Here is a 21949-nt window from a genome sequence, read left to right on the forward strand (position 1 = left end):
GAGACGTCTTGCTTGCCTCAGGGCAACTGCTCGAGGATCCAGCTCCTTCATCACCAAGCGCACATCCTCTTTCCTTACGCGTACTCCGTGTTCCCTGCATTTAGCGTACATCCATCGGTACCTGTGTAGCTGCCCAGAGTACTGCAATTGGTTGTCAGTGAATTCAACCATGACTGCCAGGTCAGAGTAGCTTTGTGACGAGTGTGTCCCCTTGTGCTAAGAAGTCTCTTCAGATGTCTCTCAATTATATTAAAATGGTTTTAACACACAGAACACTAAATGATCACAACCTAGATTATTTATTTCAACTTCTTATAAAATATACTGCTTCTCATTGTCTCCGTTCACTGACTCATAATGTGTTAGTTGTTCCCTGTACACGACTAAAGACTAAGTGTTGTTGAGATTTAAATATATATTCTTAGTGCTTATTTTTTGATTATATTGTTTTATGTATTTTAATAATGAAGGCTTGTAAAGCAAGGCCACTTTTGACTCACAAACTAATAACTCAGCCAGACTGAAAACAGGAAGGTGATGTAGAGCTGTACAAGCACATTAATAAATACAGGAAGCCAGACAAAAGAGGAACTTGTTCCATATAAGGGTTTGTCTGTATCGAAACTATGGGTGACGTGTTGCAAAATATATATAGCGAGACAGGCTCCTGATGTGCCAGACTTGAGCTGGTGTTTCTGTGTGTGCTCAGTCTCCATTTTCCGGAGAATGTCAACTTAAAGATCATTTTTTAAGTTGGACCACTTTGAGCCGTGTCTTTCTTTGCCGAAAAGAATACAAAGAAATGAATTTAATACTTGGTGCCGTGACCCGGATTCTTTTGCGGCAGAGAGAACAAATGTGGCCGAAGGTTGGATCTGATATGAGGTGAACAGAAGACCGGTCTAAAAAGATTTAAAGGTAGGCACAAACCTGTTCAGAGAAAAAGCAAATTTGTGCAGATTGGATGAATTCTAAATTATCTGTTCGCTGAATTGATGATCTTAACTATTAAATTGGCTCAGTAGTGGCAAAACATAAGTCTTGTGAATAACGTAAAGCTTTGAAGTAATGATAATGAAACGTTGAGAATGACAGTACTGAGTTAAAAGTAATATGGTATTTCATGGGAAAAGAGAAAAGAAGTGATGTGTGTTTAAGAGAATATAGGTTAATAGGCAATTGGTCATTTGTTGGTGGTATTTAAGTCCCTATTGAATATAAAGCCGGGCTTGGACATCCATAAAATCACTTCTGTGGGCTTTTGTGTGGTGTTTTAAGATATTAAAATTATTGTAGAACGGAAGTTTGACTTCTAAGACTGCATTAAGTTCAGAGGTGGAGACCTCCCGCTTTTTACAGACGTGTAAAAAGACCCTCTATGAGGATTACTCCAGGTGGCACTGCCAAGACCTGAGACCTTGGTTAAAAATAGCTACTGGTATCTACCAGTTTGTTGTCCGGGATGATTTCATGCAGTTTTTGGGCAACAGAAACCGGGTTTTGGGCATGAAACTTTAACTTAAAACTTCGGGTAAAGCCTTGGCTGTGAAATGCCAAAAATAGAGCTTCGGGCAAAGTTTGGGTTGGTTGACCCTTTAAATTGACTTAGAGTTTTAGAAATTGGGCCACAATCCGGGACTGATACTGGTAAATTGGTCATAAAGAAGGTCAGACCCTAGTGGTGGACTCTTCATACAGTAGGTCAGAACCTGGGGTTGGATGCTACTAAAATTTGTTTGTGTTATAAGACATCTTTGTAATATAAAATAAGTATTTTGGGCATTTAAAAGAATTTTGCAATTTAACATTGATTTAAAGGCTGGAAGAATGCTGAGAGTGTGTGTTGAAATGACAGTATGCATGCTGTGAAATGCTTTTAATGATTGCTGATTATATAAATATACTTTTGTGAACCTCGCTGAATTTGTGGGTTTTCTGATGCTGGCTTATGCATATTAGAACATAATAAATAAAGTTTGGATTTGTCTTAGGGAAGGTTGATAAACTGATTTATTTTTGGGCCTATAGTGGGTGAACTGTGCAAACTGCAGAGGTTGTGGCCAAAAAAACTGAGGCATTAAAGGCAAAAATATCTCTGTTTGAATAGCAAGTTCAACCAGGCAAGAATTTCAGCAATAAATGCTGGTGTGTTTTCTTTTTTCCATTTTGGTGTGTGATGTGAGAATTATTAGAGGTTTTAATTGTTTTTCTTTCAGTTTAAGGCTGAATACGCAGTTGACAGGGTGCGGTCTACTTCCTCTTTCTGATTCTAAACAGCATGTTTGATAAAAATACTCTTAGGAAAGCGTATTTTGAGTGATTCTAAGTGTGTGAATGTTGTGGGTACTGGGTTTGAGTGATTCTGTGTGATTCGTACAAAATAATAAATAAAGTAATAAAATTGTGGGTTCATATCAGAGTGTGTGAAAAGAGGAAGACTGACAGAAGAGAGTGTGTGTGTGTCTGGCAGGAAGTGAACAACTTTGCATGCCCATAAAAGGAACTGGCTGATGTGTGTAATGTGAGAGAGAGACTTGTTAAACTCTAGGCAGAGGAAGACAATGAATGTCTTAAGAAATAGTAATGAAAATGATATTAGATAAGTGTTTTAGTGTGTTAATACAGGTGCCCATGGACTTACTCAACCTCAAAACATCAGTACAGTGGCAAAATGATAAACTAACAGAATTGGGACGACAAACAGGCCAGGCTTTGGCTTAAAATATTACAACTTGACCTCTCATTCTGTCCCCATCCTGAGAAGAAGCTTAAAGGACAGTCAATCTCCTGATGAAGACAGAAGACAGACAGAACACCGTGGACTTGAAGAATTAACAGCAGGCAAAAGACAGTGCAACTGACCTAAAACACTGAAGGGTCAAGCAGCAGCATGTATGAACACCACTGATGGAACATGAGCTTTGAATCAAAAGCTGGAAACTTGACAAGTGACATGACTGTTTGAAGGCACTGGACGTGATATTTGCCATGCTGGGAGTTAACCTACAAGAAAAGACTGAAAAGATTAACAGAGAAGAAACAGAGAAGAAGAAACAGCTGAGTTGGGCCTGTGTTTGCTGGAGATTTGAAGGTCACACAGGAACAAGGACAGGGACCAGTGAGAGGTCAAGCCCGGGCGAGTTTGAGTGAGAGCGGATGGGGAATTGGATTGAAAATGGAGGCTGAACTGGTGGAGGTTTAGAAATGCCCAGAGCATCATAACAGAAAGGTTTTTTTTTGTTTTTTTTTTAAAGAGAGAGAGAGAAGGAAACACACAAACTAATAATTACATTAATGAATAGAAAACACACATACACAAATTGTTACATGTGAAATTATTTTTGGAAAGAATCAGAAGTAAGACAGTTTGAATCCACAGCTCAGTGCAAAGATGCATGAATTAAACCTGATTAAAAATACATATGCAATGAAGAAAGCTTACACTCAATGTTAATATGAACACAAGACATAAACGCAATGAAGACACGCTTACACTTATGAATGTGAATACATGACATATATTGGTGTTTCTGGCCGGAGAGAGAGAAGTGTGTTGTTTAAGCAGTGATGATAATAATGAAAATGTGTTAGTTTTGTCACTTTTAGGTGCAAAGCAGACCTGGATCAATTTTCCACATGCAGCAGTCGGAAGAAAGTTATAGGTTAACATCACTGGAAACGTTCAGGCCAAGTTTCTGGTTTAATTGTTTACAGCGCCATGTGTCACTAAACCTGATAAGCGAGCTCTCACTCCTGGCTGAAGACAAGGAATGCAGTTCCAAAGAGCAATAACATGGCAGTTAAAGAGAGACAGTGGAGAATGCAGGACAAAGCGGAAAGAGAACTGCCTGGTATTGGACTGTTAAAGTGGGAGAGGACAATGGAGTGAGAGCAGTAGGTGAGAACACAGAGGAATGCTGTTATTTAATGTGGGAAATCAAAATTTGGGTTAGCAAAGCTGGGAAAAAGAAAACTGACTGTTTAAGTGGGAAAATTGTGAAGGAGTCTGAAACACTGCAAAAAGAAACATGTACAAAATCACACACACAAGCAGAAAATGCATTAACCTTACAAATACAAGAGAGCTCATGAAGATTAGACAGCATGTTGAGCATGTGAGTCTGTTTATCATCTTGTCCAAGTCGCTTAGTGTGATGAAAAAGTGATACAAAGATCATTGGACTAATAGCAAAAGTAGTTAAAATGATCCCATTATAGCAGAGAAATGTGTAGGAAAGAGCTTTGAGAACATGCCCTGGTGGATCTGCAGCTCCAGTGCACAGACATGGATTCAACCTGACTAATAACACACATGCAATGAAAATCAGCTTGTTATCTTTCATTAGTGTTAAAATAGAGTGAATTTAACACACTTAAACCCTGAAGTTGAGGAATAACTCAGGAAAGTTCCATGACAATAGAGTGATTTTTGTGAAAAGGGAAAAGTGATTAAAGTTTAAAGTAGTTTTTAGAATAGTGAATTAGAAGTGCTCTTGTACAGATTGATCAAAACAAGTGATTACTGTAGAAAGAAATAAAATAATTCAATAAGGTGGTAATGTTTAAATATTGTTACGATTTAATGTTGTCAGTGTTTTGTTTTGTGTTATGTTTAAGGATTTGTTCTCGTTTCCTGTTTTATTGTGAAGGTCTGCGTCTCATGTGAGTGTGTTCAGTTTTACCTCTGTCTCGTCTTGTTGATTATTCCCAGCTGTGTTCCCCACCTGTGTGCAATCTCCCTGTGTTTCCCTGTGTGTATTTAAGTCGCGTCCTCTGTCTTTGTAGTTTGGCTGGCCCGTCTGCGTATCCACCATGTCTCATCCGTGTGTTTTCCCTGCTGCCCAACCGTCATCTGTTTTCTGCTCGCGGTTATTTGTGTTCAGGTTTGTGTTTCTGTTCAGGGTCAGTAGTTTAGTTTTTCCCAGTATAGTTTAGTTCTCCGTTCACCATTTTGTCCATCTCTTTTGTTGTGTTTGCCTTAGTGGCACCAGCCATTTCTAGCCAACCTGGTTGTCCATTTTAAGATAAAGCCTCTTCTCACCCACAACCTGGTATTCATCTTTTTTTTTTGTTGCGGCCTTGAGCCGGGTCGTAACAATATGCATTTCTCTTGTCACAGCAACTTCTTGAGATATGACTCAGTATGCAAATTAGTTCAATGACGGGACAGGAAAAGAAAAAAGAGGAACTTATGTTTCCTGTCTAATTGTATGCATGAAGCTTGCACTGAAAGAGACCCTGTGACTGTGTGAGCAGTGAGGCTTGGTAACATACAGGATAATTAAGTAAAGTGGTCAGGTCTGCTATTACGTGCAGTAGTCCAGATTTGGAAAAGAAATTTAGAATTTAGTGATGATTGTTATAATGTGTTTAGAAAGGGCTTAATGAGAATATCAATGGTGTGCAAACTGTGTGGCTTTTAACAAGATTTTCTGTGTATTTAGCAGGTGAAATTATGCCAGTTGACCTCAGAGTATCAGGACCCTGAAGAACCTGAGGCAAAACCTTTCTGTGATTAAGATTTTTGGGGTTGTTGTTTGAGTGATGGGCTGATTCTGTCGGTTAGGTTTGGCTGTTTTCTTATTTTAATAGAGGGAGTTTTATTAATCATGGACATGGTTAGAACTGGGCCCTTTAAAATTGTGACAGTGCACTTAGAGAAAACCTGTCAGGTGATTTTGTTTTGTGCTTTCATGAGCTAATAATCAGCTCTCAAGAGTGAATTAACAGCGCTGTAAAAAATTTCTGGGAGAACAAATATAAGGTGAACTTTTCCAGATTACAATGGGCTGAGGAAAAGGCTACCTGTGGGGACCTGATCAGGTTGTAAGTCCCTGTCTAAAAGGATTGCAGTCAATCCAGTCCAAGAGCATAAAGAACTATTTTACTAAAAAACAAAACAAAATAAAACAAATGAATGAGCTCATGTTGCTGAGGGTGGAGAATCTGGTTATTTGCGCGGGAGTCTCCACTGTCAGCAATATCTGCTGTGAATGCATGTGAGTGAATGTGTGTGACTGGATTGACTGGACACTGAGATAAAGACTGGACCAAGAGTAGGATGAATAAATGTTGACAAACTATTCACCATGCTGGCAAGAGAAAGGGGATGCTTTGCTTTGCTTTGGTTTGTTTTGCTTTTCTTTTGCCATTAGCAGGAGGAGCGGAAGACTTAATTCTGGGGATGCTGATTTTGGGTGGCTGAGGTTTGCTTTGAGAAAATTCTGTTTTATTGACTGGGCATAGATTATGGTAGTACATTATATAGTAGGGAAAATACCAAATGCTAAAAGGGAAAATGTCGGATGTTACTCATGTTACTATTAACAAAAGCAGGCCACTATAGAAGTAAATTAAATTTGATAGAAGAAAATAATTACAACCAAAGTAATATTCATGAGTCAAATATGGGATCGCTAGACTTTTCATATAAAATGCAATTATAGAATAACAAAGGTTTTATGAAAGCATATATATTTTGGGTGAGTCTGATAAAGTAAAATAAAATGTACCATTACATGAAGAGGAGCAAGAAACCAAAGGGAGAAAAATCCTGACGGTGGATTACACTAGGTTGAAGCCTGAGGACCTGACTGAGCATGCCACCGGCTTCAGTGACAGTAACCTCTGGCTGGACTGGGTGGCTCAAAATGCTAAAGAACAAGATGTATCTGACTGTGTTGCCGGTGCTTCAGCTAGACCACGTTTGTTCACGGAGCCCGAACCACTGTATCCAGAGGACAAGTGGGGCTATGACTGTATGCTGCGGTTGACTAGGGAAGCGGTGAGTACTGGCAACTGCACTCTTTTATCAAGCTTATTTCTTCCAATTCACAAGCAGACGCAAGTAGGACCATTCATGCCCAAACAAAACAACTACACATGCTTTAAATTCAAAACGGATACGGTAAAGTACAAGAGGGAGAGATTGACCCAAGTTGGTGCTCTGTCACACTCACGGGCAGAACCATAAACAATGTAAGCAACACAAACACTTTAATTGGAACATGGGCAAGAGGTGGGCTCTATTATTATTGTGGATGTAACACCCTTTTGGTTCGTGCCCATATGGGAAGTGAAGGGATGTGTGCAATGGTGCACAGCAAATCCAGCATGTCCAAATTAACACTGTCAGATTTGATTTCAACACTATTAAAGTGTCTATATGGGTCCACACCAGAGAGTGTTAATTTAACTCTTTTTGGAGAGTTGGTAAGTTAACTCTGATTTAGTGTTAAACACCAAATCTATCTGGAGTTGATAATTTAACATTTACTAATGCTAACTAGGTGTTAAGAGTTTATATATTAACTCTCAAAGAGTATTTTAGTTTAACTACATAAGAGTTATCTTCTAATTAATTCTAAAAAGTGGAAATTCTACTGTTCTGAACTTCTAGAAATTCCTTTGGAAATAAACATTAAAAAGATGCAATGGTTTTTGAAAAACATTTATTCTGAACTGTGCACCACAATTTCAAAACATTTTCTGAAAGATGTAACAATGTACATGTTCTCACTTTCATTAGAATTTTGTTTATCAAAAAGTCTGACATAGGTGAGCTGGTAAATGCAAATAAATAACAGCATTGTCATCACTTATTTCTTCAATACAATATGCATGTCCTTCATTCGTCACTTTGTGGAACTTCAACGCACTTCTGCTCTCCCCCATATTCCACCTTCATATTCACGGCATATTCTGTGTGGAGATTGATTAAAAATTAGTTGACACTAATTAATTGCACAAATAATCCAGTAATCAATTGCAGCACAGTAAAAAAAAAAAAGGAATAATTTTTGAGCCATTACTTGTGTAAAGTATTTTCCCAAAAGACAAGGACACAGACAACAGGTAATACTGAACTAAATTTAAAACCTCAACCTTTTTCATTTTTACCTAAACCGTGTGCACAAAACTCTGGAGGGATCTAAATGCTAACATAGAACCCAGTCAGGACATATATAGAAAAGAACGAGCAAACAGCAGCTACTGCTGTTTGCTCGTTTTTTTTATTTTTATTTTTCTTTATGGGAGATCGTTTTCAGGCTTCAAGTAGCACCATTATACCAACATTTCACAGTCTAGACATTGTTTTAGGTGTATTTAAGTTGACCAAAAGTTTGACTGAAAATTCACATGCAAGCTTTTTTCAAGGCTGTAGTATTTGCCCGCAAACAATACCTTTCAGCTAGCTAAAACAGAATATTATGCTATCACCGAGCAACATGGCTAATGCCTTTCACACAGCTTGGTCTCAACTCCAAAGCGCCACAGAAGTAAAAGCTAATAATAATAAGTGAAACAATCTTTGAAAAAATGACTTACCAAGCATGGAAAACAACTCAGAAATATGTAGAGCAAAATGTTCTTAAACGCTTCACTTCAGCTTCGATTGGAGTGCTGGGGGCGGAGTCTGTGAATTTACTCTATTAGTGTCATAGCCCCTCTAGGAGTTCGGAGTTAAGAGCTCAAGAGTTAATGTTTCCATTGTAACACCTCCAGATTTGACATAGAAACACTCATTTTTAACACTCGGTTTTAACTACTATAATTTTACACCTCAGAGTTACATTAAAGGAATGTGACTCTACTAAGAGTAAAATTAACTCTACTTTTGCAAGAAGACTACTAACACCAATACATTTAACACTTTTGAATTTGCTGTGTGCGAATAGGAGCTCCAATTATGCTAATCGGGAACAAAGTAAAAGCCATACCACAACGCAACACATGCACACTGGCAGCCAGACGTAAGAGACACATTTTGGCAAAAAGAGGGACACAGGGGATACATGCTTATGACCCTAGAATGAACTCACCTCACTGGATTGACTCAATAGGAGTGCCCAGGGGAGTTCCAAATGAGTATAAACTAGTGGACCAAATAGTTTGAGGATTTGAAAGTATGTTCATATGGATAACTCAAAATAAGAATGATTGCATAAATTTTGTTCATTATACTGTGCTGAGACTCTCTAACCTAACCAGAGATGCTATGGAGGGGTTCGCAGAACAGTTGGGTCTGACCTCGCTGATGGGAGTGCAAAATCGAATGGCCCTTGACATGTTGTTATTTTACTGCTGAAATATAGACTTAATCATTAACATTGCATTAAAATGTTTATTAAAGCTACTGGCATTGGATTAAAATTTTTATTACAGGTGCAGCCATAATCATTGTGTACACACATTGCATGTCGTGCTCATTAAAAGAGTTGTTAAGCACTCAGCCCTAAGAAGGTCAAAAGCGTCGTTCAGCGTGACTGTCTGAACTGCTATATTGCAGGGATGGTGTGGAGTGTAGTGAATGAATGCATAACATGCTTATATACACAAACATCACATAGATTTATTTTCTAGGGTAAAGGTGGAACACATCTTGCTTTATCTTTGCTTAGCAACTAGTGATGCAGAAGGTGTTAAAGATAAGTATGCCATGAATAAGTCAACAGGAAACGTGTGGGGGTGAGATGGGTGAAACAAAAATGTTGCAGATAACGGTAACTTGTCTAACTGTCATTAACTGTAACTTTTGCATGTTGTGTATTTGCTTGAAGCAAAAAGGGGCGTAAATCCTGATAGACAAAAAATTTGGAGTGTGCTTTCTAGCGGGGATTCATGCTGATATGGTGATAGTGTATATCTTACCCTGGGTGTGTTTAAAAATAAATAAATAAAAGTGTTGCTGATACACATAAAGAACATTAAAATTAAGTAAATTAAGATTAAGTAAAGATTAAGTAAAGTTAATATAAAGGATAGAGACCAGAACATGATATTTTCAACCAACTTTGAATAAGTAAGGGAACAATAGACGAACACAGTAGGTTAGTGAGGTGTAGCAGAGAGAGGCGTTTTGTTTTCCATCCTTTACAGGAGAAGATTTCAGGACCACAGCGACCACAGGGGTGGTGAGAATCCTGGAAGCCCCAGACCGAATGGAACCAACCAGAGAAAGTGGGACCCAAAAAGAACAGAGCACAGAGAACCACAGTCCCTGAAAATGTGTTTAGGAGACTAAAAGCTTGTTAGATACAGGTTAAATGTGACCATAAAAATAATAAAGAGTAATATTAGGGACTTTAGTAATAGTTCGCAGGATTTCTATGTTATGTAAATTGCCCAAAAATAGTGTTAAGGCCGGATAGGCGCTGGCCCTAAAGGGGGTGGGAAACAAGGTAAAATTTTAAAGAGGAAACAGGTTAACTTTATAGAGGCTGTTTCCAAAGAGTGACAAAAGTAATGTAGGACCTTTTACCAGGAAAAAGCTAATTGTATCTGTTTAGATTTTACAGTGTGCACTGAGAGAAGTCAGTCTTCAGTGGGAGACTGCGGCACCCACGGTGTGGGACGGAGAGATTTCGCAGGTCTTTCCTCCCCACTGCTGTCAGACTCCACAATAAAGACTTTAACTGATCAAACACACACATCCACAAATATGCAATAACACTAATGTGCAATAATCTTTTCTGGCATCGTTGTATTTTTACTCAGTTGTATATAACATTTGTATTCTATTTTTATCTTATTGTATATTTTATTCTATTTTATTCTACTGTATATAGTATTTTATTTTATTCTGTAACAGTTGTGTACTGTATTTATTCTTATTTTATTTTATTCTAATTTTTGCTTCATAACTTTTGCACTGTCCACTTCCTGCTGTGACAAAACAAATTTCCCACGTCACGTGTGGGACTAATAAAGGTTATCTTATCTTATCTTAAGTCAGGAATAGTTTGAAACTGGGTGAAAAAGGGGGTGTAGGAAGTAGATTTAGGACAGCTCACAGCCCGGCATAAATGCAAGGTGCTGTCTCACAGCTTGATTTATTTGTTTGATTCATTCTTTGTGGATAGAAGTAATTATGCCAAAATAGTAAGGGAACATTGAAAATATACAACCCGTTGAGGGGACGGATGACCTAAATGGTTGGGCAAGTGAAAGGTTCTGTGTTGTTTAGCATAATCACTTATGTCATACCATAGTCTTTGAACATGCAAGTAAACTTAAAACTACCTGTTTATTTTACTGTCTTATTGAATCTTTATTTTTGCACATAATGTTCGTGTTTATTTGAGCCTTTTGTGTGAAGCACTTTGTGTCCACTGTGAAAAGTGCTTAATAAATAAACTTTAATTACTTATCTCTGAAAATCAATCAATCAATAATCAATCAGTGAGTTTGTGTGTTTGAGTTTGTGTGTTTCAAAGATGGAGGCCACGCTGCTCTCAGAGGACTGTGTGTGGTTGTGGTAAACGTGTGAGCTGCTGCTGCTTCTTCCTCACATGTTTGACATGTTTCATATTTCCAGCTGATGCTGATCACACTAACCTTAACATCACAGACCATCCTTTGGTTCTTCTTCTGTTTCTCTTAAACTTCCTTCATGCGCCTTTCAAACTAAAAGCCCTCCCTGTCTGTAAAGACTGGACTGTGCTGCAGCTGGTAGAAACAGGGTGTAGTTGATATGGGTTACATCTAGATGTGTTGTGTTTGATGGAGGACTGAAGTGTGTGTCCAGCTGAGCTCTCTGTGTGCTCATATATACAGATGCTGATAAACAAATGTTTGTATTTGGACCCTGTTACTGATCAGGACCTGCTGTGTGTTTCCTGTCCACAGGTCTACAAAGAGTCGCACTTCCTGCTGTGGTTCAGATGTTCAGCGTGTTACTTTGTTTCTCACATGTTGGCTCCACGGTCTCTGCTGCTGTGGGCTGATGTCATGCAGCAATACAGCTGCTGAACATCTGGCCTTGTTTTGCTCCATCAGCAGATATTTGACTTTTAGATCACATGATATTTGCATGCAACCTTCAAACACGTGTGGAGAATTCATTATTTCTTTGAGAGATTTTTTAGGAAATAACAGAAAAAAGAAAGTAAGAGAAAAGCAAAAATTAATTCTATCAAACAGGAAAAATTCCACAGACATGTAACCAGTGTTAGGGAGTAACGGAATACATGTACCGCCGTCAGGGCTGGACTGGGACAAAAAATCGGCCCGGGCATTTTGACTAGAGACCGGCCCACCAGGATAGAGATTGAAAATGTGACGTCATTCAGGGGTAAAACCGCAAAGGATTCTGGGAACTTGAGGCAAGAGGTACTAGTGCACGCAGGCTTTCAATTGAACTCAGTTACACAGCGATAAAAAGAAGCCCAAAAAATGGCAAGAAGCTGTTGTATTATTAACTGCAATAGCCGGTCGCATGACAGCCACGGGAAGCCGACGGGTAAAGAGATCGTTTTTTTTATCAGATTACGTCGTTGAAGAGAAATTTTTTAAGCCATGTTTCTGAAGTAAGAGCCGACGGATGGTCTGGATATACCAAATATAACGTCTCAGAACACTCCAGCTCACATGTTAGTCTGCTCCAAGGATTCCCACAAAGGTCAGTGTTTTGTAGTAGTTAATACATCACTTTTCTTAACATAATTGGTGATATAGGTTACAAGCAAGTCTGGCGCTGAACAGAAATTGTCGCGCTATGCTTCTTTGTTTAATGTGCATAAATAGTGAATTGTCCTGACACAATATTGCGTTTCGCTTCTGTTATTACCACGGTACATTGACGAAAACATATACTTTTATTCACAGGATAAAACAGTTGTTTTGTATCACTAATTGTCCAGTGCGATTACAACATACAATATTATTGTCACTGCTACATTTCTGTAATGCGTACCAGAAATTATTTCCACTACTAATTAATTACCGTTGAGTTCAAAGGTTATATTAATAAACGGTTAACGAATGTGTATTTATGACGACGATTTGTGAGACTGGTAAACTTACCTTTGTTTGTATGATGGTCTTTCGTTCTACATGGTGCATTTCAAGGTCCTGTACCCATCCGTCGGTAAACTGTACCTGGGCTTGTTGCAGTGACCTCAAGTTACTAAAAACTTCATGAGTGTATGCACTCACTCCAAGAACCGTATAATTATAAATCTGAGCATGGTGAAAGTTGGGCAGCACGCTAACGTCTTTTGTCCACTCTGTGCTCGTAAGGGTCTGACCCTTTCACTCCTTTGATTTTTTCCTCGTATCTTTTCTTTGCCTTTTCGTCGAGTCTGTCTTTGTACGGTCCGGCATTGTTCTCCTTAGTTTTGTACATTCCTTTTTTGTGCGGCAAAGAAAAATCAAGAAGGTATTGGAACCGGAGAATTAACGTTTTGCGGTGCTGCAAATGCTTGCATTTGATGCGGTACTTGGATTGTTTTGCCTCGAGTTCCCGGCATGCAATGCGCGAAAGTCACGTGATCTGTCAATCGCTATAGGAAAAACCTTAAATTAAGACCAAGAACACTAGAGGTGAGACATGATCATTAATTAATATTAAAATTAATAAATGACAGATTTAGTGATATTTTCATAAACACCTCCTTTCCTTTTTTTGTTCTCCATTTTCTTTAGTTCGTCTATAAGATTGCTAAACAAGGGGGAGGGTGCATCCGGCCTCCTCGGCTGTAATTGGTCCAGCCCAGAGTCGATCATGACCAATTGGCCAATCCAACACCTTTCATTATATATACCCTTCCTAACAAAAAAAACAAAAACAAAAAAAATAAAACAAACAAAAAAAAATCCATCGGCCCATAAAAACAAAAAATCGCCAGCGGCCCACCGGGCAAATGCCCGGTATGCCCGATGGCCAGTCCAGCTCTGACCGCCGTTACGTATTCAGAATACAAAATATGAGTAACTTTATTCCGTTACAGTTACCGTTTAAAAAGGTGGTATTCAGAATACAGTTACTTTGTTGAAATAAATGGATTACACTGCGGTACTTCCCTGTTTCATATTGTCGCGGGTCAGGATTGTTTGGGTTTGTTTGACAGCTAGGTTCTGTTGTTCCAGGCGGCAGCGTTACGGTTGCCATGGTTACAGGGTGACGCGCTCTCTCTCTGCGTGTTTCCTGGGTGAGAGCGCCTTTTTGTTGTTGTTGTTGTTGTTGTTGTGCTAAGCTAATAGACAGAATGCTACAGAATGCTACAGGCATAGCTCTAAAGAATGTAGCATCATGGGCAGTGTAGTCCGTGCTGCAGGGAGAATGGACTACCATACCCGTTATGTGTCTGTGAGCGAGGGAGGGAGAGAAAGGAAGTCCGAGCTGTCACGGAGCAAAAACGGGAGCTGGAAGCATGTAAATATAATAATAACCACTGCAGCCAAGAAGAGTGCCTGACGAGCCCATTTGTAAGTAAGCTGTTAAGACTCAACTGTACACTGTGTTCGTGTTTTCCTCCGGAAAAAATAAGTTCCGTTGGAGCAGCCTTTCAACGCCTCTCTCTGTCTCCCGCAAGCAAAGTTGACCCAGACAACAAAGTAAAGCTAGTTTTCGGCTACCAGCCCGACACGGAACCCAACGTATTAGCCAGAGGTCCCTTTACTACGGTTCGGAGCCGCGGACCTTCAGTAACAGTAATAAATCACAGCAATAGTACATTCACGTAGTTGTAAACAGCATGATAATATATTAAGTAATCCAAAGTATTCAGAATACGTTACTCTCATTGAGTAACGTAACGGAATACGTTACAGAATACATTTTGGGGCATGTATTCAGTATTCTGTAATGGAATACATTTTAAAAGTAACCTTCCCAACACTGTATGTAACTCACCACTGTGTGAACATCACAGGGGAGAAATCGTTTCTCTGAGTCAGAGATGAGTGTCAGTAACACAACAGTCAAACTCAGTGTCATGCAGTGACTTTTACACAACCAGATCAGATGAACCAACTCACACTCAAACATGCATTTTGCTGCACTCTTTACACTTATTTCTTTTCTTTCTGCTCTTTTATATATTTTGTAAAACCACAAAAAATATTTTATATCAGCAGCAATTTTTCTCAAACTGCTGCATCACAGCTTTCATGCTCTGACCTGCATGTGAAATGAGATAAAAGCTCTTTATTACTAACTTTTACAACTTCTGGAAGGTTAATGTCTGAACATTGGAATGAAACACACCCTTAGTTACAAGAAATAACAACACTGATTCTTCTGAGACTCACACTTATCGTTGGACCAAACTAGCAGCTTCCTCTGAGTGAGTCCAGCTACAGGAGAGAAAAGTGGAAAACTCCAACACTGCTGCTTCAAGCTGCTGACGCTCCACACACTGAATGTGAGTTTGAGCAAAAACACGACTCAAAGGAAGTTTCAGTGAAGGTCGTAGAGGAGGGAGGGGAGCCAGGACTGACTGTACTTCCTGTCTGCTGTTTTCAGCTTCACTCACAGACTCAATGGCTTCCAGATCAGAGGAGGATCTCTGCTGTCCGGTCTGTCAGCAGGTCTTCAGAGATCCTGTTCTTCTGTCATGTAGCCACAGCTTCTGTAAAGACTGTCTGAAGAGATGGTGGAGAGAGAGACCAACACACGAGTGTCCAGTTTGTAAGGAATTATCAGTGCAAGATCCACCTTTAAACCGAGCTTTAAAGAACCTGTGTGAGTCGTTCTTACAGGACAGAGATCAGAGAGCTTCAGAGACTCTCTGCAGTCTGCACTCTGAGAAACTCAAACTCTTCTGTCTGGACCATCAGCAGCCAGTGTGTCTCGTCTGCAGAGACTCAGAAAAACACACCAATCACAGATTCAGACCCATCGATGAAGCTGCACAACAACACAAGAAGTTACTTCAGAAAACTCTGGAGCCCTTAAAGAAGAAGTTAAAGGTTTGCAAACGAGTTCAAGTGAAGTTTGATCAAACAGCAGAACACATTAAGGTCCAGGCCCGACACACAGAGAGGCAGATTAAGGAGCAGTTTAAGAAGCTTCAGCAGTTTCTAGCAGAGGAAGAGGAGGCCAGGCTGGCTGCACTGAGGGAGGAAGAGGAGCAGAAGAGTGGGATGATGGAGGAGAAGATGGAGGCTCTGAGCAGAGAGATAGCAGCTCTTTCAGACACAGTCAGAGCCACAGAGGAGGAGCTGAGAGCTGAAGACGTCTCATTCCTGCACAACTACAAGGCTGCAGTGGAAAGAGTCCAGCGCTGCCCCCTGCTGGATGATCCACAGCTGCCCTCAGGAGCTCTGATAGACCAGGCCAAACACCTGGGCAACCTGACCTTCAACATCTGGAACAACATGAAGGACATGGTCTCCTACACTCCTCTCATCCTGGACCCAAACACTGCTCATCCAAACCTCATCCTGTCTGAAGATCTGACCAGTGTGAGAGGAGGAGGAGAGAGGCAGCAGCTTCCCGATAATCCAGAGAGGTTTGACTATTATAAATCTGTGATGGGCTCTGAGGGCTTTAACTCAGGGACTCACAGCTGGGATGTTGAGGTTGGAGTCAGTACATGGTGGAGACTGGGTGTGTTAGCAGAGTCTGTGCAGAGGAAGGGAAGCATAAAGTCTGGATTGTGGGGAATAATGTTCTATGAAGGTAAATATTCAGCAGGTTCTCCATCAGCTCCTCTCACTGCTCTCTCAGTACAGAAGAAGCTCCAGAGGATCAGAGTGAATCTGGACTGGAACAGAGGAAAGCTGTCGTTCTCTGATCCTGATACTAACACACACATACACACCTTCAGACACACTTTCACTCACAGGATGTTTCCATACATTTACACTGTTGATGAAGTGAAGTTGTGTCCCTTGAAGGTGTCAGTGTCAGTGGAGCAGATGAGTTGAGGATGATGATGTTTCTAATGTTGTTTCCTGTCAGTGAATTGAAGCTGTTAAACTGCAGCTGTCCTCCTGCTGCCTCGTTGTTCCAAAGCTCTTTGTTTCTCTTTTAGTTCTCACTGTTTCTTTCTGTTTCTGCTGTCCACCTTTTCACATGGAAAATCATTTCACTGTTTCTCACTGAATGACTCCCCAAACTAGATTTGAAATTCTATCAAGTTTCTAATCATTACAAGTGATTCATGTTTCTATTTGATGTGTGTAAATGGAGATGATTTAGTTTGCTGGGATATGGACTGACATGTGTTGAATGGGAGGAGCAGTTTGTTGTTGTCTTCTTGTCTGTTTATGACAACAATAAATATATTGTTGAAACAATGATTCATATTTAACTCCATATATGAAATGTTTCTGATATTTGAATTCTGTTTGATTAAAGACTTTCTTCATGACACAAATGAGATTTCAGTGTATTAATAGAACTAAATAAGCTCAGAGTTGAAAGGCTGGAGTATTATGTACGTGCTTCACTGTCAGTATCTTCAGGGGGATTCAAAGGGAAACATCAAACTGCTGTAATGAGATAAACTAGTTGGGCTGAACACACTTATCTGTAGTTTGTCTCCATCCAGGATCATCAGAATATAATGAACATGTGTGAAGAGCCAAAAAATGCTGCTCCCCTCTCAGCATGATGAGCTCCAGCCTTTGTTAACAGGACAACAGGAAACATGAGACAACTTTCAGAGACAGTAACCAACTGTGGCCACAAGATGGCAGCAGCTGATCTGAGATCCTTCATTGGACAGAACGACTCTGCTCTGTGACGTCATCAGAGAGACGGCCTTCACTTTCATAGATCTGACGTCATGTCTGCACTGCGATGATGAAAGCTGATAAACACATTGTTATTGATCCATGAAATCGCCTCTGTCCTCTCAAGTGTAGCTGTTTACAGCGCTAAAGAAGTCCTTCATCATCAAAACAGAAAAACATGTATTTTCTGTATTAAGTGACGTCATCCTCACTCTAACCTCTTACATACATTCTATTTAGTTTTCCTGCTGTAAGAAATAAACTGTGTGCAAATATAAATGCAGGGAAACATCCATTAATCACAGGTGATCCGTTTGTTTCTGACTCACATTAAATGAGGCTTCAGGTGTAAATACCTCAGAAGTGTTTCTGAGTTCAGTAGAACCAGACCCAGTCAACCATCATGGCATCCACAGCACTACACAATGCAACAGAAAGGCCTTCATCATCTGCTGAAGCACCTCTGAACCACGACGCTCTCCCTGCATCTAAAAGCTGTTAGTCAGGATGAGATGCTGCTGTGATCGCTCACAGTTTACCTGTGAGATCTTTGTAAATATTGTCTTTGTTTCTGAAGGAAACCAGTGATTCTTGAGATAAGGGACGAAACATGTCCGGCAGATAAAACCCAATTTTGTGGTTAAAAATATGCATACAAGTGTTAACCCAACTGCCTAAATGACAAACCAAGGAAATTTTTATACAACAAAAGTATGATTTTGCATTTTTTATACATATATATTTATTTTAAATGGTACAAAAGGAGCCAGTTGAGGTGGTTCGGGCATCTGACAAGGATGCCTCCTGGGTGAGGTGTTCCGGGCATGTCCCACCGGGAGGAGGCCCCGGGGCAGACCCAGGACACGCTGGAGAGATTATATCTCTCGGCTGGCCTGGGAACGCCTTGGTGTTCCCCCGGATAAGCTGGAGGAGGTGGCTGGGGAGAGGGAGGTCTGGGCTTCTCTGCTTAGGCTGCTGCCCCCGCGACCCGGCCTCTGATAAAGTGGAAGAAGATGGATGGATGGAACAATACATTACCAGTACCTTAAAAATCCATTGTCCAGAAGCAGGTGTGATAATATTAAAATACAGAAAAAAAATTAAAAGTAATGTTAAATTAAACATCATGGCTCTCGTCACTAAGTATTTAAGTCAATACCTTATATAATATCAAAATATGTAATTGAAAATTTATTTTTACATATTTTTTAAGTGATTAAAATCGTGTCCAGAGTTTTTGTCAACACCATCAGATTTTTTTTAAGTACAAAAAAAATCTGGAATTCTTGTGGACCCCTCTGAGGACCCCTTTACCACTTCCTGTTTGATACACATATTAATGATAGGTTTGTAGCTTAAACCTATTCGCTGGAACGTTGAAGGCAAAGTAATTACACAGCAAGCAAGACACGAGTAGGCTTTATGTTTCACGTGCACGGGAGAGAACTGGACAGGCGCCGTTCCTTCGCTTGACCCCAGTTGCTCTCTCCGCTCTCCCGTAACACTGCTCTTTTATTGTGGTACCATGAATATGCATAGGTTCATTAACATATGACCTCTTATATAGGTATACATGTGAACAAAGAATACCTTGTGTGTGTGTGTGTGTGTGTGTGTGTGTGTATCTGTGTGTGGGGGTCAAACTGTGACCCCAGGAAGACTCCCCAAAGCTGGTGCCAGGAGTCTAGCGGTCCATCTAAACAAAAGGCTCTTAGACTCAAACAGATATACGTGTGTATGCTATACCATATATCAGCAAGAGAAAATACGACCTCTCCTAGGAGGTGTGTGATCTATGCCAGAACACTCTGAGGAGGAGTGAACGCACTCCCCTCTTCATGCTACACAGAGTTGTTACAGACCTCCTAGGATGAGACATTCTTTCAATCTACAAATGATTATATACTTCTAAGCATATATGAGTAAATATTTCTAAGCATAAATGACAATAAACAATACAAATCTAACATTTCCCCCCTTTTGGCAATTATGCTAGAAAAGTCCCCAGTTATGATCACGTCACGTCTGACAGTGTCAATGCAAACATTTTTATACTCAGCATATGTAACCGTACACAGTCTGACAAACATATTAGCAGTTATCCAAGTTCTCATTGATCTCATTCAATGGTAAACTGCATCCTACGAGCAAACAAATGAATTGTTAATGGTCAAAAGAGAAATTAACATTTTCAAGATCACTCCAGCTTGGTGGTGCTCCTCCGCAAGACATGTAAATCACACGTCTCTCTGCAGAGTGGTTTAAGTTCTGCAGGGCGTCATAAATGTGCCTTCCAGTTGTTTCCATCACTGTTCATAGGACCAGAGTCCAAATGTATGTAGAATAGACATTCAAACATACCAGTTGAGTTTGTTGTTTGTCAACATGGGTCTCAGCCATCGTGAAAGCTGCAGACCTCTTCAGCACTCTAGTTTTATGGCCTCTGCCAACCCCCATCACCTCACTTCAGGCCTCTGTCCTGTGGGGTATACATATGACTCCATTGTCCATCCTCTGCAGGAAAACCCTCTGTGGAAAGGGTGCTGGATCCAGTTATCTTACTGCTGCTATGATCCCAGCAGTCTTCAGAGTGTCATCGTATGCACAGTACAGTGACACAGCATTAGGTGATGTTCATAGGAAACTGCTGTCATCACCACCATAGCTTCTGGCTCCTGTGCTTCTCACAGAATCATGATGTCATCCTTGGACTCCCCCTGCGCTGTCGGTGGAGCTTGGCACGCTCCCTTCATCCTTCAGGTGCCCGTCTGTCGTCCACAATCTCCTCTGTTGGCCTCTGGGAAGCCCCCTTGGCACAGCTCTCATCCTTCGCAGCTTCATGGTCCTTGCTGTGGCTCCGAAATCTGATCTCCCAATGGGCCCCAAACAGCTCGACCTTTGACCTCAACCACTGCCTGGGCTGTCAGCTATGCCTGGAATGGGTTGCATCTCACTGGGCCTCAGAAGATTTCTCAGGAGATTCCTTTCAGCAATACTTTAACTGCTGCACCTGTATTTCCTTGCTAGGAGGAAAAACTCCTAAAGCATGTCAATCATCATCAAACCACATTCTTTAGTTCAGTGAGCTTCATTTATGGACCATCAAAGCCTCATCTGAACATGGATGCACCACTTGCATAGGTTTAATACCCGTAAATGAACTGTTAATCACACAAAAATCATAAAAACATAGTTTAGAAAACATAGAAAAGATAATTTCATGTAATTCTGGACCCCTCCTCTTGACGCATGGACACTCCCATGAGTCAACTCATCAAACCTAGATTCCTGTCTTGAAGAAAAAGGTTAGCTAGATCACGTCCCAGGCAACATCAGGGCATCTCCTCTGGAGTAGCTCCATAACCCTGCAATAAAAGATGTTAGTGTGTTTTGCATATTAAGTTTGCTTAACATCTGGCTCCGCCTGGAGCCATCATACACACCATCATGGCCTGGAAAACAAGATCTGGAAGTGAAAATAAACTTCACACCTATAAACAACTGTATCATAAGAGTAAAGCATTCAGCGTCAACAGGACAAGTATCATGTATCATGTACAGGTTTTCTCAAATCAGTAAACTACAATTATTGGCATAATTTGCCTCAGACATGGATCATCCCATGTACTCAGTTAACATTAATGTAATCGGTGACTTCCCTTAAGCAAAGTCACTCCATGTATTTAACACTAGGAGCTCAGTAGTGGCCAGCTAATGAGCCCCATATTAAACTATTCCACAAACACTGCATCTCTTATTTGCTTTCTCATGTTACTTGTCCGTCTCTGCTGAATCCTCTACATGCACTCTTAGAAAAAACAAACATTAGCAACACACATGGACAATCCTGGTGGTCAGGCACAAGTCGACAGGTTCCAGAGGTGTTGTAAAAAGACCATAAAGTTAGCCATCCATAGCTGTGGAAAGAAGTGACACTAGTTTCAACACAGGGAATGTCTCACATGTTATTCACATCGTCAAAGTAACCTTTAACATTTTCCCAAAAACACAGTTTAACAGCATCACCAACTCATAACCTGTAAACACAGTTTTCTTCACACATAAACCCAGAAATCCTGTAGTAGAAAACATCAACCAGCTATCCTGGTATAAATCACATGATCAAATCACATGAAGACTGTGATGCTGTAGAAATGTTAGCGCTGCGCAGGTGTATACACACTTTCTCACAGTTACCTCTGTGAACAACACAAGGTAGTGAATAACACCCCTGGTAGATGCACAGACACAGAAAGTGGCATATAAAAGGTTAAATCAGTACAGCCAAGGCTCACGCAACCTCGAATGTTGTTGTCATCTTTCCGCTCCTGTAAAAAGAAACACACATAGATTCATCTGCACCTTTGTCAGGTGGGGGTTAACTTCGCACAGTGATGTCAGTCAGTCTGTCAGCTTCTGTCCGCTTTCACCAGTCAGTCAGTTTTATTTTCTCTCACTCATTCATTCATGCATTCATTCTTTGCTG

General features: G+C 40.3%; 1 protein-coding gene and 1 long non-coding RNA gene across 2 annotated transcripts; one reads left to right on the forward strand and one right to left on the reverse strand.

Annotated features, from left to right (window-relative positions):
* Positions 1-7434: 7434 nt before the first annotated feature.
* Positions 7435-8671, reverse strand: LOC109200920 (uncharacterized). The gene is made up of 2 exons (XR_002060973.1): positions 8329-8671; positions 7435-7701 (listed from the first exon to the last, which is right to left on the reverse strand). It is a non-coding gene; the product is annotated as an uncharacterized LOC109200920 (long non-coding RNA).
* A 6368-nt stretch (positions 8672-15039) lies between these two features.
* Positions 15040-16671, forward strand: LOC109200710 (zinc-binding protein A33-like). Its single transcript, XM_019356309.2, has 2 exons — positions 15040-15146; positions 15248-16671. The coding sequence occupies exon 2, from the start codon at positions 15265-15267 to the stop codon at positions 16651-16653; it is 1389 nt and encodes a 462-aa protein (XP_019211854.1). The 5' UTR covers positions 15040-15146; positions 15248-15264; the 3' UTR covers positions 16654-16671.
* Positions 16672-21949: the final 5278 nt, after the last annotated feature.

This window comes from Oreochromis niloticus, linkage group LG3 (assembly GCF_001858045.2).
Source record: "Oreochromis niloticus isolate F11D_XX linkage group LG3, O_niloticus_UMD_NMBU, whole genome shotgun sequence".
NCBI lineage: Eukaryota > Metazoa > Chordata > Actinopteri > Cichliformes > Cichlidae > Oreochromis > Oreochromis niloticus.

Excerpts from the sequence above, each read along its gene's own strand:
- LOC109200710 (XM_019356309.2), top strand. The coding sequence starts at position 15,265 with ATGGCTTCCAGATCAGAGGAGGATCTCTGCTGTCCGGTCTGTCAGCAG.